Source organism: Chrysoperla carnea, chromosome 4, assembly GCF_905475395.1.
Source record: "Chrysoperla carnea chromosome 4, inChrCarn1.1, whole genome shotgun sequence".
Classification (NCBI taxonomy): Eukaryota; Metazoa; Arthropoda; class Insecta; order Neuroptera; family Chrysopidae; genus Chrysoperla; species Chrysoperla carnea.
This window is the reverse complement of record NC_058340.1, coordinates 55,056,866-55,075,530: the sequence shown is the minus strand read 5'-3', so window position 1 is coordinate 55,075,530 and position 18,665 is coordinate 55,056,866. Positions and strand designations below refer to the sequence as shown.

The 18,665-nt window shown below is 29.7% G+C and overlaps 2 protein-coding genes across 2 annotated transcripts; one reads left to right on the top strand and one right to left on the bottom strand.

Annotated features, from left to right (window-relative positions):
• Positions 1-335: 335 nt before the first annotated feature.
• Positions 336-5,321, bottom strand: LOC123297934 (equilibrative nucleoside transporter 4). The gene is made up of 8 exons (XM_044879771.1): positions 5,047-5,321; positions 4,446-4,600; positions 4,152-4,361; positions 3,867-4,093; positions 2,944-3,298; positions 2,599-2,786; positions 2,189-2,423; positions 336-1,770 (listed from the first exon to the last, which is right to left on the bottom strand). The coding sequence occupies exons 1-8, from the start codon at positions 5,268-5,270 to the stop codon at positions 1,343-1,345; spliced, it is 2,022 nt and encodes a 673-aa protein (XP_044735706.1). The 5' UTR covers positions 5,271-5,321; the 3' UTR covers positions 336-1,342.
• Positions 5,322-7,463: 2,142 nt separating this feature from the next.
• Positions 7,464-17,067, top strand: LOC123297766 (WW domain-binding protein 2). Its single transcript, XM_044879537.1, has 6 exons — positions 7,464-7,627; positions 7,782-7,956; positions 14,395-14,554; positions 15,185-15,460; positions 16,027-16,112; positions 16,389-17,067. Exons 1-6 carry the CDS (start codon positions 7,572-7,574, stop codon positions 16,431-16,433), a joined length of 798 nt encoding a protein of 265 aa, XP_044735472.1. The 5' UTR covers positions 7,464-7,571; the 3' UTR covers positions 16,434-17,067.
• Positions 17,068-18,665: the final 1,598 nt, after the last annotated feature.

Genomic DNA, 18,665 nt, shown 5'->3' with positions numbered 1-18,665 from the left:
CTTCCTGTCTGTGCAAACACAAGTCCGTATCGTGTGAACCCACCATTTAAGCATATAAAAATTTACCCTACTAGACTAGAGATTTCCGGTATAAATTCAAGTCGAATAATACTCGGATAATCGTATTTAATCAAAAATTGACCGACCTATATCATCTAGAATTTTAGCTGATTTTCGTCAATAAATTAGTTTTTTCGGTTTTTCTATTTTACAAGCGAAATGGACTAATTTATTTCAGAGATCGAATTTGTAGAGAAAAAAAAAACCATATTTAGATTGGAGATCATGAGACTGAATTACAGTGACGTAAAAAACCAAAAACATTTTTTTTTTTTAATGATTTTAAAACTGTCCAGTTTAATTCGGCTATATCTTTAAGAGTAAACACTACAGCCTTCAAGTTAAACAATTCAATTTCAACTTTAAAAACAAAGACTACCGCATTATAGCCTTCTCTTCCTTTACTTTCATTTACTTTTACTCAGTTTCCCTTTTGTTCGCCATTTAATGGTTTTTTTTTTTTTTTTAATTTTTGTTGCGGAACGGAATATAGCATTCTATACGTGAAAGAATTTTTAAAATCTGCTAAGTATTGCACTCAATAATTTTCATACTAAGTTTCATCTCCTATTTCATTCGCTTGAGGGTAGCATTCGAAAAATAATTACTAGCTTTCTTATCAGATGCTTACGTCATACAAAGAATACACCCTTCAAGTTTTAGGTCTGTACGATCAGCGGCTTAGGGTGTGCGTTGATCCGTCAGTCAGTAAGTCAATCAATCTGTCATTCAGGACAAAACATTTTATATTTATAGATTTACTTAAGGTTTAGTTTTTAGGGGTGGCTTACCCACCCAATTAGATTTAAGCTATGATTTCAATGGTTTTTTTTTAGTAAGATTTTTCTATTCATATTAACAATGTACAAAAATTTTTATAATATTTCGATGTATTTTGTGTATAAGACGATGTAATATAGGTAAAGTTTAGGCTAGATACTATAATTTTAAGATGTTTTGTAATGGCACAATGTAAAAAATTCATTTAGTCGGTCAACTTTTTCTGAATTCAATCATCTCTCGACATGTTTTTTTTATTATTTACAAATTTCCATTTGAATCTTTACAAATCAGTGAAATTTTCGCTGATGGGAAAATTAATTAATTTTAATTCATCCAAAAAATCACCCTTTCATCAGGATTCAATAAGCCTGATAGGTCTGAAAGGAAGCTTTGTAGCATAATCCATTTTGAACGCGAAATTGGAGGTACTTGACTTTCTTTGACCCTTCATTGAAGTAACATAATTGAAACAAAAAAATCAGGTAAAATAAAAGTAAGTTTAATCATCATTAATAAAATTTGTTGATGTATCACTAATAAACGAAGAACTAATATTTAAAACAGCTAGGGGCATTGTTGGTGTAAACAATGTTGTTTGACTTCGTGCTGTAGATGTCGTATTAATCAATGTAGTTGTTACAGCAACCGCTAATGTTGATAATGTCGATAAAACAGTTGGTGATGATATGTTGTTTGTTACATTACTAATTATATTTGTTACAGTTGTATTATTGTACAATTGTGTTGTTGCAATTGTTGTTGCTAGATTTTGTGATATTGTTGACATTGTTGTTGGTAATGGTAAATAATTACTATTATTTTTTGGACATAAATTTGCATCGCCGAATTTTATAATTCCATTTAAGAAGTATGCAGCTATTGAACCAGCTGTTAAGCCCATATTATATGATAATGTCATTATGTTCCCTAAAAATTAACCGAAAATAAAACAGTTAGCTCTTTTCAACAAAAAAACCGAAGTTTTTGAACATATATAAACAAAATAAGCCGTGTATTTTCTACAACTTATGATAATTAATATAAATGAGTCCTTCGAATATTCAATGACAATTTCGTTCGAAAATTAAATAATTTCCTTAATGTATAAGCGCACATACTACAATCGCAGCTATGGAACCAAAATTCGAATGTACTTTTTAAAATTTTAGTGGGGTAAATCTTCCAGACTTTGAGAATCAATTGGTAAATATACCGGATTTTGATAATCAATTCAGAAAATTTTGGGAGAAGGCTAATTTTTTTTAATAGGTTGTAAATTTCGTTATAAATCACAGAAAAAAGGAGTTTACCACTATCATAGAAAACTATCAACGAAAGAGATTACCACTTATTTCTCGATGTTGTTCGGGTACTTTTCCTGGTGCAATTATCATAGGTACACTACCAAAAACTCCGTTGGTAATTCCCAAAAATATTGATAATACCATAGCGCAATATTCTAATTCACCACCAGGTCCTGCATTTACCATAACCAATAATGATAAAATTACGGCTATTATTCTTAAACCATTAAATGGTAGTAACATTCGACCCCAACGAATTGGTCTTCCACTGCAAATCTAAACGATAGAATATTGTTAGTGAAATTACGATTTACATTTTACTTAGTTTCCAATTTATAAAGGACTATTTGAAAAGGAATATGTCTAACTAAACATCCAAACACTGGATTCGAACCCAGGATGGCATACATAAGTAAGGTGACGGTAATGGCTACGTGTATATAATATTTACCTTTCCCAAAAGATCAAAGCTGTTAAATAGAGCCATTAAAATTACAGGTAACCATGAACCATATCGACAACTGTTTATTTCTGAAATAATTCCAGGATACAAGCATAATGTAACGAAATATGCAAGTCCAATAGCTAACATATCTTCCCATATTAATCGAGACACTTCCAAACGTGCCCACCAGCCTCCTGTAAAAGTAATTTTAACAATTACATATAACAGTCCGTAGAATGACATATTGTAAATTCCTCAAAATCAGGTCTATAGGGCCTGAAAACTTTTTCAGGCCCTATAGAAATCTCCATCAGAAAAAATTTTTTTAAATAGAAATGTAATGGTAAATACTTTTAATGCTGTTCCATAATCGACTTCCACCGCCAGGATAAACTGGACCTGAAACACTTGGTCGCATACGGATCACAATGTCTTCAACTCTATATTTGGTACCACCTAGACCATCATCATCTCCAGAAAGTTCATCTGGTCGAACTCGTCCATCTACATCGTTAACAAATTTACCAGCCTCACTATTTCGTTTTGTAGTTGTTGGCTCATAAACCGGATTTGCAAAACTAAATGCACTGTATTTAGTTTGCACGTCATTACTTCCCGCGCCTGTATCCGTAGGTGGCGGACTTGTTTGTAATTTTAAGAATCCATATTGAGTTTTTACTTCATCTCCAGTTTCGAGTTGATCCATCTGGAATAAATGCACACAAACACAATCTGCCGAAATTTTTAGCCAAAAATAAAAAAAGCAATAATAATGATGAAATAAAGCAATTTCTGTAATTCACTTTATAATAATAGGGTAGCAATTTGGCAATAGCAAGATACAGGACATAACAATACCTTCATTTGATCACAATCAAGAAATCGATGTCATAATGAAGTGTAATTTGTCGTATCACCTAAATGTAACCCTTACAATTAAAGGATTAAAACGGCGCAAACTTTGCAAAGTATATTTAAAAAATTTATTTGTACATAATCGATATACTATTGTAACGCTTCCACTATAATTCTGTTGTATATTATATTATATTTTTCATGTTCCTTCCACCATAATTCCTATTTTAAAAGCCTTTTTCTAATTCTTTTTTAATTTTTTCATTTTATGTATCAATCGAAAACTTAGAAGTTGTCGAAAAATCAATTAAAAGAGTATCAGAAATAAAAAAACGACTTTTGAATATTGCCAGAAATAAAAGCTTGTGAAATGCAAAAAATTCCATATTCAAAGAAAACTTAATCAAAAATCTACTTACTAGTCCAGAATCTTCAGTAGGTTCTAATGTAATTTTCGTTCTAGATTCTTGGCATAATCGAATATAATATTTAACAAAATCTGTTTCTCGAATAATCATATTTATTATAAAACAAATTCCAACCAAAATACTTGATGCAAAGAAAAATAAAACTGTATTTGATGTTTCACCCGGTAACATCCATTTAGTTGTAATACGATTAATTGAAACCCAAAAACCAGCGGCACCTTGAACACAATTTTTTTTAATAAACTTTTCCATAAATTTTCATTTATTTAAACTTACTTTCTCCTGCCATAACTGCTTGAGTATATCTACTTGGTAACATACTTGTATAGCCATAAAAACTTGATTGTTGAACTGTGCATCCAAATGCAACAATCGCAACCGCTATTAGATTTATACAATACGAAACAGATAAAGATAATCCAAATGTTTCCCACCAAACTTCACATATTGCCACAAATAATAATGTTGTCACCGAAATAATATATCCTTAAAAACGTATATGATATTTAACATATGTTATATAGAATACATATATGTAAATAAAATTGCCTATATGCAATAGAAAATTACCAGCTTTAATTCTTGTATTTAATGTTAATGCTTCAACAAGAACATTGTTTATTAAAACAGCAAAAAATGCTGTAAAAATATAAACTGTAGACATATCAAAAACAATTCTAGAATTTGGATAACGAACTTTAAAATAATCAACAGCCATAATAAAACTAAAATATTAAAAAAATTGTATTAAAAAAGGTTCATTTATTTAAACAAAAAGATTTAATCTAGGCGCCAAAGTCACTTTTCGTAGTAGATAAAGGTCAGATTAAAGAAGATTTAAAGTAAAAATACTTTTTTATGGAAATGAAACAAGCTGTTACAAAGAAATCATCTCTAAATGCTATTCAGAATTTTGTTACAGAATGTTCAAAGAATATTTATATTTCTTCAAAAATCAAATTGGTTATAATTCGAAAATGGATTAACAATAACCAAAAGCTTTTTTGTTCAAAAAAAAAGTTAAATTTTCTTATTTGTTGACAATAATTTTTTGGCATAAAGAAGACAATTGACAGCAGCATATAAAAATACGTAAGAAAACTTTGGTGAAGCCAATAAAAGTGACCTGTATCCTAAATTAAACAAACAGATTATAAAGTTAAATTAAAACCTGTTATATGGAAGCAAAAATCCAACACCTGCCAAAAATAACGCCATATAAATCATGTTATATCGATCGGTTGGCGGTAAAATATGGCTAAAACCATTTGAGTATTTAAATGAACTCTGACTTCTATCATTATCAGACTTTTTACGTGATGTATCCTCAAACATTGTATATCCGTCAGGATCAGCGCCTCCCCAAATACTGTCGTCAACAGATATTTCTGACATTGTTAGATAATAATCATATGTACATAAATATGTATTTCAAAACAATTATCAAAAAAAAAAAATATACAAAAAGATGATTTAGTATTTAATAACTTTTTTTTAGTAGTATCAATTTTAATTTACATTTTTCTACGAAGAATTATTGAATATTTTAAATAATTAGTTAACTTTATTTTTATTTTAATCGTAATTTAATACGAACATATTGCGTAAATATATTTATAATCTTATTCACGAATGCGCAAGTTCATAGAACTTGCAGCATCGATTTTTTTGATCGCATGCGCTTGATGCATATGAGCTTTTTTCCATATTTGTTAATTTTTTTTTAAATCTTACCGGTACTTGTCAATATATTTACTAGAGCAGCATAACACTAGATTTTAATGAACCTATGATATCTTCACCTTTTGTTAAAGTCGTTGCTAGCCAGAAAAAACCGTAAAGTTAGCTTTTACAACAAAACATAAAAAAAAAATAGAAAAATTCACAGCATTCCTAAAATCGCTATCATTTGGAATATAATGTTTTTTGAAGATTTTTTATTTCCAAATCGATATTTAAATTGAGATTGATTAAGTTCAAAGCTAGCATTATGGGAAAAGACTAGCCGTTGGTGAAACATTTCCTCAAATTTTTGGCACGTTTCCATTCTGAAAAGGTTGCTTACATAAAAAAGAACAATAAATGCAACGCATATTACAAGACAGATCACTTTTAGGCCTAACAAAGGTCGTCATTTTCGAGGAAAGATATCGAAAATCTCGTGATAGCCAGGCAATGATTAGTAATAATTTTCCAGTTTAAGAATCGCTGAAGAAGAAGAGATAAATAACTTTTTACAATGGTTTTTCCGAAAAGATCACTCACTCGTGATGTCTCAAGAGCAATATGTTGACCGCATAATCCCTAATGGTTGTACATTGAATTTGTACTTGAAAAATTTCAGTGTAAGCAAGACAGGAACAATATTTATTCTGGTATTAGTGAAATTTTATAAAAGCAATATAAACAACACTGTTTGCTGACAGTTTTTTCACGATCATTATTGCCAAATGTATTGTCTATACTATAGTAGTGACATATCGCAAGTACTTATTGCCTATACATAAAGCAATATAATTATTCTGCGAAAATCCTATAACAGCATTGCAGCCACGAACCCATATAACAAGAATGTGAAACTCCATGCCGAGCTAAAAGGGCCCATGGCTGAAATTATGGCGCCTATCTGGACTTCAACCCCTTTTCAAGGGGTTTTCCTAAATACTACATTAAACATTTTCCATGAAAGAGTATTTTTAATTCAATTATAAATAGTCTACTGTTGACTCTAGGAACAAAACAGGACAAGTCTTCATCCTGAAGTTTTTTTCGAGGATGGCCAGATTAGTCATATAATTCTACCTCTGCCTCAAAGGGAACTTAATAGAATTTCAGTTGGACTGTAATTTGATTTGACCATCCACAGACACTTTCATATTTTGATTGGTATAAAAACATCTAAAATGCCGAAAATTGTCAAGTTTCCCTACAGGATTTTATTTCAGTCTTTTTTTCACCTACAAGTTGCTACCTTTATGCCAATCTTTTTGCCGTATACAAGTTTCAATCTTTATGCTAATATTTTTCTAATGCTAGGTTGTATATAAAAACGAAAGCTAAAATTACGTTCAAATTATCTTATTATTATATAAACGCTTAATTAGCGTATGGCAATCTTTTGCTCGTTTTACTTATTTACTGTGAATAGCACATTCAAATGTGCTGTTTTATTATTCATTGCCAATTAAGGTCTAAAAAATTAATATATAATCGTTGACCTAGCACGAATGCCCATTATTGCACGCTTTTAAGTCTATTCCGAGTCGTAAAAAAGTGGTTGCGCTTTCATGAATACAACATAACAGACGATTTTTCAAATCAATAATAAAAATCATAGACTGGAAAATAAAGTAATTTTATTTCCTATTAAATGATTCATGTATTAAAATTGATTAAAATATTGGACGTAATTAATACAAATTGAACATAATAAGTGAAAAAGAACACTCACTAAATTGCAATTTTTTTTACTTGAATATATCTCCGACATACGTCATCATAAACTTTATTATTTAGATAATAGATGTCAGAGTGTCAAGAAATAGATAAGTTTGTGTATTATAATATCGGCACTAAACGAATGACACATTTCTATAATCATGTGTTGTTTGATAACTGAATAATAAAGTAAAGAAATTATTGTGCAATCTAGAATTATCTGTCAGTTGTATTGTTTTGAAAAAATTAATCGCAAAAATGTCGTTAAACACAGCTCACGCTAACGGTGGTGTATTAATTCACTCTGGTGAATGGTATGTATAAAAATAATTATTTAAATTTTTTTATTAAAATTTATTTTCCTTGACAAGTATACTCCCCAATATTGACGTGTGAATATCATTAGCAATACATTACTAAAACAAAATTAACACTGATTTACTGTATTTATTAATTATTTTTTTGCAGTATTTTATTATTTTGTGATAATGTTACGATGGAATTTGCGGGACAATCGGGTCCAGAATTCAAGGGTACGAAACATGGACGATTATATTTAACAACGCATCGAATGATTTTCAATAACAAGGAACCACGAGATGTTATGCAAAGTTTTAGTTTTCCTTTTATTACATTAAGTGATGTAAGTATTATTTATTTGTTCTTAGATTAATATTGTGACAAATTTAATTTTGTTGATAAGAAAACACTTTTTGTTATGATAAAAATTTTTATCGCAGTTATTCTATGAAACTGCATTGCGCGATAATATATAGGTATCATAAATAATAATTTTTAAAACATAAACTCTAATCACAACTAATTTCTTTAACAAGTACTTATCTGATCCTACTGAGACATTGAAAACAAAATTTTGAGAAGGTTGGAACGTTTTTAGAATGTTTGAGACAATTTTATAGCATTTTGATAACTTAAAAATTGGCCTAGAACATTCTGGTAGTTTTTCGAAGATCCAAAACATTCCGGCCAATCTTAATATAACTTCTTTAGATAAGCAATAGGCGAGAATACGAAAGTTTCTCATATTTAATAGTTTTCTACTGCTTTTATTCTATTAGACCGACATCTATTAACAGAATTTGTTCCATTTGTATCCATCAAATCGCGTATGCCATTGAGGATTTTTATCGTACCCTAATTCAACATTTAACCAGCAATCGAGTTTTTTAACTTACGAATCGAATCATGTTTGTCGTGGACGCAAGATTAACACTATGCATTCATGAATCTTAGGAGCTTAGGGTAGTTTTTTACCCAAATCAGCAATCATTTTCGAATTTTTTTATTTACAACAAACGCCTCAATGATTTTGCTAGTCTGCTTTGTAGGATCAATCAATTCGATAGCAAATGCCCTTACAAAACATTGTTGGGCACCTGAGCCTTAAGAACAAAAGGGAAATAACCGAAAATGTTAATTAACCATCCCTAACAGAAAAGTTTTTTTATCTTCCGATCTGTTTCAGAAATCATCAGAAACTACCTGCCGACTGAACTAAATAATACTTATTTTAGTTAATTAGTATCTGTATGATAAATTGATTTGATACAAATCTAGTTATTATGTTCCATAACTTATTCTAATCATTATAGATAAAATTTCTTTGTCTTACAATTCTGGATCTATTACATCGGTAATTATGGTCCAGTATTTAAGTAATAGACATATGTAAAATAATGCTTGGAGAAAGATTGACCAGTTTATCTCTAATGTCCATAGAATGTGATATGATCAAAGATGTAGACTTTGAACAATTTATTGACGATTTTGCTCATCTGAAAACTAGAAGGGTAACGTTACAATAATCATAGAATTTGAAGCTCTAGCCTATGAATGGGAAGAGTTACTTTTCCGAAACATATTACTATTATCTATTCATTTATCATGGGTCGTATTTTCTAATTTTTGTACTAGTAAATCTCTTATACCACTCCTCGGGCCAAATGTGGAAACCATGGTAGTTAAATTTTGAAAAATATTGCAGTTACGTTAAATTTGACCAAAAATTTGAAAAGTATGATCGAAAATTGGTGGGATTACATACATATTGGTGGGATTAAATTTTTTTATTTTAATGACGTCATAGAGTATAAAAAATCAATTTTTTGGATATTTTGGCCAAATTTTCTTCGATTTGCATGAAATTTTTTTTTAAATATACTAATTTTGGGTCCTATTTTCCATTTTTTGTGTTAGTAAATCGCTGATACCAGACTTTGATACAAATCTGGAAACCATGTTAGTTAAATTTTGAAAAATATTGCAGTTACGTTAAATTTGACCAAAAATTTGAAAAGTATGATCGATAATTAGTGGGATTATATTCTTGGTTTATTAAATTAGGATAAAATTTGGGTCTGATAGAGCAAAATAAATTTTTTTTTATCTTAATGTCGTCATAAAGTATAAAAAACCAATTTTTTGGATATCTTGGCCAAATTTTCTTCGATTTAAATGAATTTTAGAATTAACTTATCTACACAGGGGTCCAGTGATTTTTATGAGGTTATAACCCGTTTTAACTGTTCTTTAACAAATCTTTTACGTTTGAATCCTTCCAAACGAATTTCCATGTTTTTTGAAAGCTCACAGAACTTGATGGGAATTTTTATTTGAATGTCCTTAACCTAGACTAAAAAATTGTTTTAAAATATGTCATCACTATTTCCCTCAATAAAGCTCGATAAATGTATTTCAAATCTAGAGGACTTTTTCAATACATTCAAATAAACGTATTTATCAAACTACTTTTCTATGTACTAAGCAATCATTTACCAAACATCCTGCCTCCTATATTATATAGATGTGATGTGAGTCAAGAAAAAGTAAATAAAGTTTTTTGACTCAAATGAAATTGATAGGGTTAATTGAATACCACCTGTATTGATAAAAAATAATTATTAGCTACTTGACGTGCTTAAGATGACTGACTAAACATGGACTTTAAACCTTAATTCACTCATAGCTAAAACAAATGCTTCAGTGCAATAAATGGCCTTGACTCTATTTCTTTTTTTAAAATATTTTTGTTTTGTGTATATATTTTTTTAACAAACTGGTTATACATATTTCTCATACATATATAAATTACAAAGTGTACCATATAATTCAATTGAAACTGTGGTTATGGTTATACAGCCTATATGACATTTAACTGTATAAGAATGTATTTACTCTCTCTATCCAACTCAAATCACCATACGGACATATATCCTGCTTCTACTTACACTAGGCCAACCGACAGGTAATTTCAGGTGGAAATAAATCGAAAGTTAATGAGACTTTGGGATGTTTTTCAGAGATGATTAATATTTTCTCAAGTTTTCGACCTCGAGGACCCTGTGCTAAAAGATGGAGGAGGGGGTAAACTGCAAAATTTTTGACCTTCCTCCGGGTTTTTCCTTATGTCCCACGGAAAAAGCATTTTTTAACTTTTTTGTAGAACATTAAATTTTCTATAATATTAACAATTCAAACATGTGTGTATCTCCATTCATTACCGAGATATAGCGCTTCAAAAAAAAAGGTTAATTTTCAAAATTCGCTAAAAAATTCCAAAATATGAAGAATTTCACCTTATTTCTTCCGTTATACCTGAATTATGATGAAACATTGTCGTAATTGTGGTTTCTGGTTGCAATCACCAGCTTTGGAAATCAAATCTGGCCATAAAAAGTGCGAAAATTCAATTTTTAGCTATAAGCCCCCTTTCGACTACCGATAATATAAAATGCGAGTAATTTTTTAATTTTAAAGAATTGAAACGGAAACTGAAGGATAATGCGTTTAAAAATTCACTATCGATTCTCTTACTCACGTCTAGCGTGTCTGTATTACCCAAAAATTTGAATATCTGAAAGAACTCTTCAAGTTTGAACTTGAACCCTTTCCTTTGCTACTCTTCACTGTAGAGGGAATGCGCAAGGGAAGAAAGTCTCCAATGTACTTATCCTTCACTCTCATAGAGAAAGTCAACCTTGGCAACAGAAAATGTAACGTGTTTGATGGAGGATATCTGTTACGCTTTCGCTTATTTATGTTGATGTACTCAGATGAACTACTGTACATCAATTGTAATGTAAGTAGATCTACACAGGCGAACAAGTGTACATCTACTAAGATATAAGTAAGAAATCATCGGAGATATTATGGATTCAGAGATTTCGGACACTATGCCCGTAGCGAGACAACAGCCTTAAAACAATAGATACTTATTAACAAAAAATAAAACTTATTTGGTACACAGTATCTATATAAATGTTTAATATATGATCAAATATTACTCAACTTTATATTACTTTTACCAATCTTTACCTATTCATTAGTGTATGAGATCAGTATTAAAACGTATGTGATTATTAGTTTATTAATGCGGGTACCTACAGTCTATACAAGAATAATACTACCTTCTTTATTATTTACATGTATACAAATATTAACACCAATAACGAGCTAGTTAAAATTTACAACCCAACAGTGAATAATTGGAAATAGCGAATTTTTGTTTAAAATTTGAATACACTCAAAATAATTATAATATTAATTTTAGTTCTTGAACTAAATTATTTTTTACAATTACCTTTTCAAGGATTTATTCGCAAAGTTTTTAAGTAATTTTTAATAAAATTTTAATGTGTTTAATAAATTCATTATTTTTGAAAAGTTAAGTTTGTTTATATTTGAAACTGAGAGTGTTTCGGATTATAAAATCTAAATTAGGTGAGTTTTATTTTCCTTTGTTAATATTTCTATGAAATTTTGTTTCAAACGGAATTTATTATTTAGCTAAAAGCATCGTTACAAATCATCCAGAGCTTTTGAATATTGATGCGCTTTGTTGTTTTATAAATTCTTTAATCACAATTTATTCCGTTCGCCATTACTCGTCACACCAAAGGTACAAATTTATGTATCGAAAATCTCAATATTTATTTTTCTAAACACAAAATTAAACTGAAATATCGACATAATTATGTGTTTAAAATTAATTACTGGCCACAGATGATTTTTCACAGTCCTTGTTCAGTTCATTATATTATTCTATGGTTCAGTCACGCAAAACAAAACGCACTCTCAATTCATTCATCGGTCAGTTACCGGTTTTGGCCTATAAAACGCACATTTTTGGGGCGGTTTGAAAAAGTTTCACAAAAAGAAATTTTCCTAGTCATATACTAAAACTATGGTATAATCGTAGCTTTGATCACCTTAGCTCGAAAACTACGCGTTAAAAATTTGTGTGGTCGGGATAGCTTTTGGTCAGAATGATCCAAAGAACATTTTAGGGTGGATTAGAAAAAGTTTCACAGAAAGCAATTTTCTTATATAATCTTGCGGGGTCCTTTATTAAGTTTACGGAAAAATGTTACGAATATAATTTGTTTGTTATTTTATAAAGAATAAACTTGCGATATGAATATTCGTCTATTTCTTACTAGTTACGAAATATACAATTAGACCTCTGCGTAATTTAACGCCTATTATGATTACATAAAATTTCACATTCGGCGCTAAAAACTATCTCTATTTTTTTTAATTATATTTTGAGCATTCAAAATATAAGTGCAGTGTTCTTTTTTCTGCAATTTTATCTGTTAAAAAGTAAAATTAGTTATTTCGTTTTTTAACATGAACATTAATCAATTCAAATTGTTGCTTCCTCTTAAACCACTGAGCAAATAGTATCCCATTATAATGGAAGTAAGTTCCATGAAAGAGTTTTTCATAACACCTTTGCTACTCCACATGGAATTTATCAATAAACGAAAATTTAGGAAAGTAGACAATGACTAGTCGACTTTCCTAAATCCCTACAATGTATATAACAGATTCAATTTATTAAAATAATTAATTAATTTATTAATAATATTTAAATTTATGTACGAATTGTTCGATGTGAATATTCGCACGATTTATAATATACATTTTGCGTTTACCTGATATCTTTTGTTTCAATCAAATAAAACATAATTATCAAAACTTATCAAAAAACTAACTCTAGTTATTACGAAATACATACATTCAAAATTATACAAGCAATCATTTTGTGGAAAAACACTCCATGTCTGAGAAAAATTTTTAGTAACCGGTGCCTAATCTGTATTTCGAACTGAGCAACATATTTAAAATTAAAAAACAAAAACCTCGTATACAAACCAACGAAATCGTTTTCTTTGTTTTAGTTCTTACAACACCCGCTCCAGATTAATCTCTGATTCTTGACCATCTATCTTCAAATTAGTTACTGATAAGGGACAACCAACTCGTATGCTCTTGTGGTTTCCGCTTCGATCATTAGTGAACATTAACTCATTGGAAAAAACATTTGACAAAAGCCTGATCAAAAAAATAGATATTAAGGGGGGGGGGGGGTGTGTCATGAATCTGAGATACCGCAGCAAGTGTTAGTGGTGAGAAGCGATTCACATAAAAACAATTCCCATGCGGTAGTCATGATAAGTCATGAGAGCTTCATCTGAAATTAAAAAACCAAAAGGATTTCTTTAGTACATAAGTTTATCTTGAATTTGAACGAAGAAATTATCAAAATACTCATTTTTTAACTTTTTGTGAAGATGCAATAAAAAACCTCTGATTTAAACTTTGATTTTTGACAAAAATTGCTCTTTTTGTTAATTAAAAAATAAGTTATATTTAAAAAAAATCCTTCGATCAGAAACTAGTATTTAGTATGTAAACGAAGTGTGCAAAAAGCACCCGGAGACTCGATTGTCTATTACTCGGAAAGTTTTGCTCCTAAATTCCTAATGACTTCAAATTTTCCGAGAATATTTCTTATAAGTTAACAACGAATCTATAGTGTTACAAATATGCAATTCACTAAAAATCAATGGACATAATTTAGTAAATAAATTCAAATTTTTGAATGTATGACCATGAATACATAAAAATTTTAAATATTTTTGGAAAAAAAAACTTTTTGATGCAAATTGCATTTAAAAAAAGTATTTCCTTTAAAATATGAATAAATTCAGATGCTTAATTAATAGATGAGTGTCATTATTGTTAAATAATTAATTTATTCTGAATTTATACACAGGTGGAATTAGAACAACCAGTATTTGGTGCAAATTACATTAAAGGTAAAGTTCGTGCTCAACCAAATGGCAATTGGATTGGAGAATCGAAATTTAAGTTGATGTTTAAATCTGGTGGTGCTATTGATTTTGGACAGGCTATGCTAAAAGCAGCACACATGGGTAAGTCTTAATGTTTTATAATTAAATTAATATTTTTGAATAAAATTATACTGCTAATTTTATAGAAAAACTCCAAAATAATCCACTTCGTTTAAAGATTTCGAGAAAGCGTTCATTATAAGTCGATGTTGGCTCAATAGTCATTACAGCTTTGTAATTTTTTCAAGAGTAGGCGTTTGTTGTCCTATAGACTTAAATATCTGAAATTATTTTTTTTTTAGAGCGCACGGAAAAAAAATCTCGAGGCGTTCTAAGAATTCTCGAACAGAAACCTTATCCTAGACTGATATTCCATTAATTTTACAATCGTAGCGCAATTAAATTTTCCGGATAACCCTAAAAAAGAGCACCCCCTTTTCCCGACCATGATTACCAAATTTCTACCCTTAATAAAATAATTTTCCAAAATCTACACTGGCCTTACATCTCGCTTAATTCGGCTTTGTCCTAACGAATAAAGCAGCAATTAGTCTATGATATTCTACGGTGTATTTTCTGTTGCAATTTTAAAATATAGTTGTTGGAGTCCTATCCCTGAAATATAAATCATTTATGAATTTTACCAAAATTTCATTGACTTAGGTTAAATATCCTGGATAATAAGTCTTAATAAAACTTTTATAATTTTAGCTCAACGCAACGGAACAAATGATGCACCACCACCATACATGCCACCACAAGGACCATGGTATCAAGCTCCACCACCTGCCTATGCCCCACCACCAACTGGCTACTATGGTTGGGTACCACCAACACAAGCATTCCCAAATGCTCCTCCACAGAATTCAGTTTTTATGACAAATTCACCACCACCATATCCAGGAATTGGAGGATATAATAATGGTTACGCAAATGCTCCACAAACTGGTGCTGTTGGATTTGCCCAACCCACTCCAGCACCACAAGGTATGGATATAATAATTTAAAGAAAATAGCGAAAATACACTTGGAAAAAAATTAATTATATATATCCTGGCTATAGATCCTCGTCAGATTATTTTCACTTTTCTTCTTTTAATTTGAATTTTATTTGTTTATTCGGAGAATTCAAAACAGAAAAATTGGGAAAATGGAACAAAATTGGAGCGAAGTATAGACAAATTTTTGGTCAAAGGGCACGTAGATTTACGAAGACTAAAAACAACTTCAGTCCTTTTTTGCTACAGGCCCCGCGCTGGTTTAATCCGGCACTGTTTAATAACCTTGAATAGTATTTGAAATTTTATTTTTAATGCCTAGCTCAAGTCATAGATTGTGAAGATATACAGGGAGTAGATTTTCACAAATCCTAAATTGTTTAGTTTGTAAAATTGAGTGGAATTAGATTCAAAATTTTTGATTTTTTTTTTTTTTTAAGTTAAAATGAACTAAAAATTGATTACTTGTATCGTATCATTTTCTCATTCCAAAAAGTTGATTCCAAAATCAATCCAAAAATGTAAATGAATTTCGTTTTTATTTATTTGATATAGATGCAAAAGCAGCTGAAGCCGCCCAAAGTGCTTATTACGATCCCAACCGACCTCAAATGGCTTATGTTCCACCTCCAGCTTATTATGTATGTATATTTAGTTCATAATTTTATTGGCAATTTTATGGTTTATTTTAATAATTTATTGTCTATTTTGTGTTTTAAAAGCTCAAATTCGACGATTTTATGCACAAGGATTGAATAAACTTTAACCTAAAACCTTTTTTCTTTTTTTACTCCATTCAATCGGCATAAAAAACGTACCCTATTTTTGGGGAATATTGGATATGCCTTTTGGCCAAAAGAGTAATTTTTTGAAGGTTTATAAAAAATAATTTAATATTGAATTTTGTTTTTTCACAGGAGAATCCACCTAGTTATCAGAATGCAACCAAAAAGGAACAATAATGAATGAAATTTCCCGTTTTCTAAATTACATAATGGCACTTCTATAAAAAGATAATATATTATACAAATATTTAGCTAGGAGTCAAAAATGCTTTATTTGTTAATCTTATTTTTTATTATGTCATATAAATATTATTATTCCAACTTATTAAATAAAGGATTTCTATTTGGTATTTAAATTCAATGCTTTAAAAAAAGTTATAACAACACTGATGTGAAAACTCTTCTTTTTCTACTTGATTCTATTTTCAAAAAAAACATTTTAAAATTTTAAACTAGTGGACAAGCTTGCCTTTTTCATTTGTTTTTAATGTTTTCTTTATTTATTATTGTTGGTAAGTGTATTTGAATTTTAACGCCCCATGTGCACTAAAGAGTCAGTCCGCAGTGGCTGGAATATTGAGCAATCAGTAGGTGTTTTATTGACCTATACCAACGGAGAGTCATGAGCATTTTTTCACAAACGATGAACTAGGATTATATGGACATACACTTCAACAAGTGTACGGAGAAAAATGATCAGGCATGGTTACCCATTGTACGGTCTCAAATCAGTAGTTACATACCGAATTGGTTGCCTTTTACGTAGCGGTCCTAAGAAATGATCTATTGATAGGGTCTCCATCATAAAAACGATAAAATATTGATTGTAAAACAGACTTATTGAAAACGAGAATTGGGCTTTCACTTATAAGAAAATATTAAAGGATTCGTTTGCTAAACAGAAATAAAGTTTCTACAGAACAACAACATTTTGCCATATCCCATGAAACACTATCGGCTTTATTATTAAGTATGGTCGAATTTCTGATTAGCCATTTGGATTCAGTAAGTAGTCATTAATCGATTGTTTTTTTATGAATCTCCTTAACCTTTGATTTAATCGCATCTATTCACTTTTCTTGCACAGTTTTAATAATTAAAGACATCTCTTTCAATAAATATATTTTATGTTATTTAATAAATTTGAAACAATTTCTTAAAACACTTACCGGCTAACTTTATTTGATAAAATATAATTCTTTTTTTTTTTATAATATTTTTAGGAACACATTGTATAAATTATAATTAATAAACTGTTTATATAATTAATTAACAATAAATTGTTAATAACAAGTCATAATAAACATTTTTATGATTAAGTAATAATACCTAGTATTATTCCTATTTTTTCCAAAGTTAATTTTTTGTTTGTTAATAATGTTATATATATTCCTAATTAATTCCATTTGTAAAGTATTAATTATATTATTTGATGTTATTAAAAATACATAAATATTTTACATCTATATTACCATTATTATAAAGTAATAAATAAATTGTTTTCAAATGTAGCAATTAAGTTTTTTTATTTAACTAATTTATTAGTATACAGGTTGTATAGATATTAGTCCCACCTCTTTAGCTAAACTGCTATAAGTATATTCTTTCTATACCCACATATACCTACCTATATGTCGCATCCAACTAGCTTAATTAGCTGTTTAATTAACAGCTTTACCTACATATTTAGACAAATGACTTGAGACGTTAATATTTAATTACTTGTCTAGCCTATTCATTTAAATTTAGGCCCACTTTCCTGTCACCTGGTGCTGAAACCCACAAACTATCAATATGGCGCCGGCAAGCAACAATATTGTTGGTGTTTCTTACAATTTGATTGCATTAATGCAACAACAAAAAGTTCAATTGAAGAGAAGTACAAATTAAATACTAATTTTCACGGCAAGAGTTTCAGCTTTGAGAGATACTGTAGCAAGTCAGCCACTCCTTTTGAGTAAGTAACGAAGGAATTATGGCTCAACAAATTAGTGGCTTTAAAAATTTTCAGATTGTCTTGAACAATAAAATTTACTCTCAAACTTACCCAAATCACTTAAATGTGAGGAATTTTGTGAACTCGCTTCTAAACTTTTCCTCCTAACAATACCTCCGGAATCCATTTGCCACTTCGATATACATCTCAACTGCCATTGAAGGTAGGTGAATGGTGAATCGAAATTTGGAGCAAAGTGACGCATAGGTTGTTACTTATGTGTCCATGACATGAAAGGAGTCCCGTAATTATTTTCATTTTTAGGGTTTGTATTTCCTCCTTGATTGGAGTTACGATATAAAACTTCAGATAGGAGGATATCTTTGATTGGTATTCTCGGCCTAGTCATCTCGCACGGATTTTTCGCGTGCACCTATTGATACTGTTGATAAATATCTTCAAACTGGCGACAT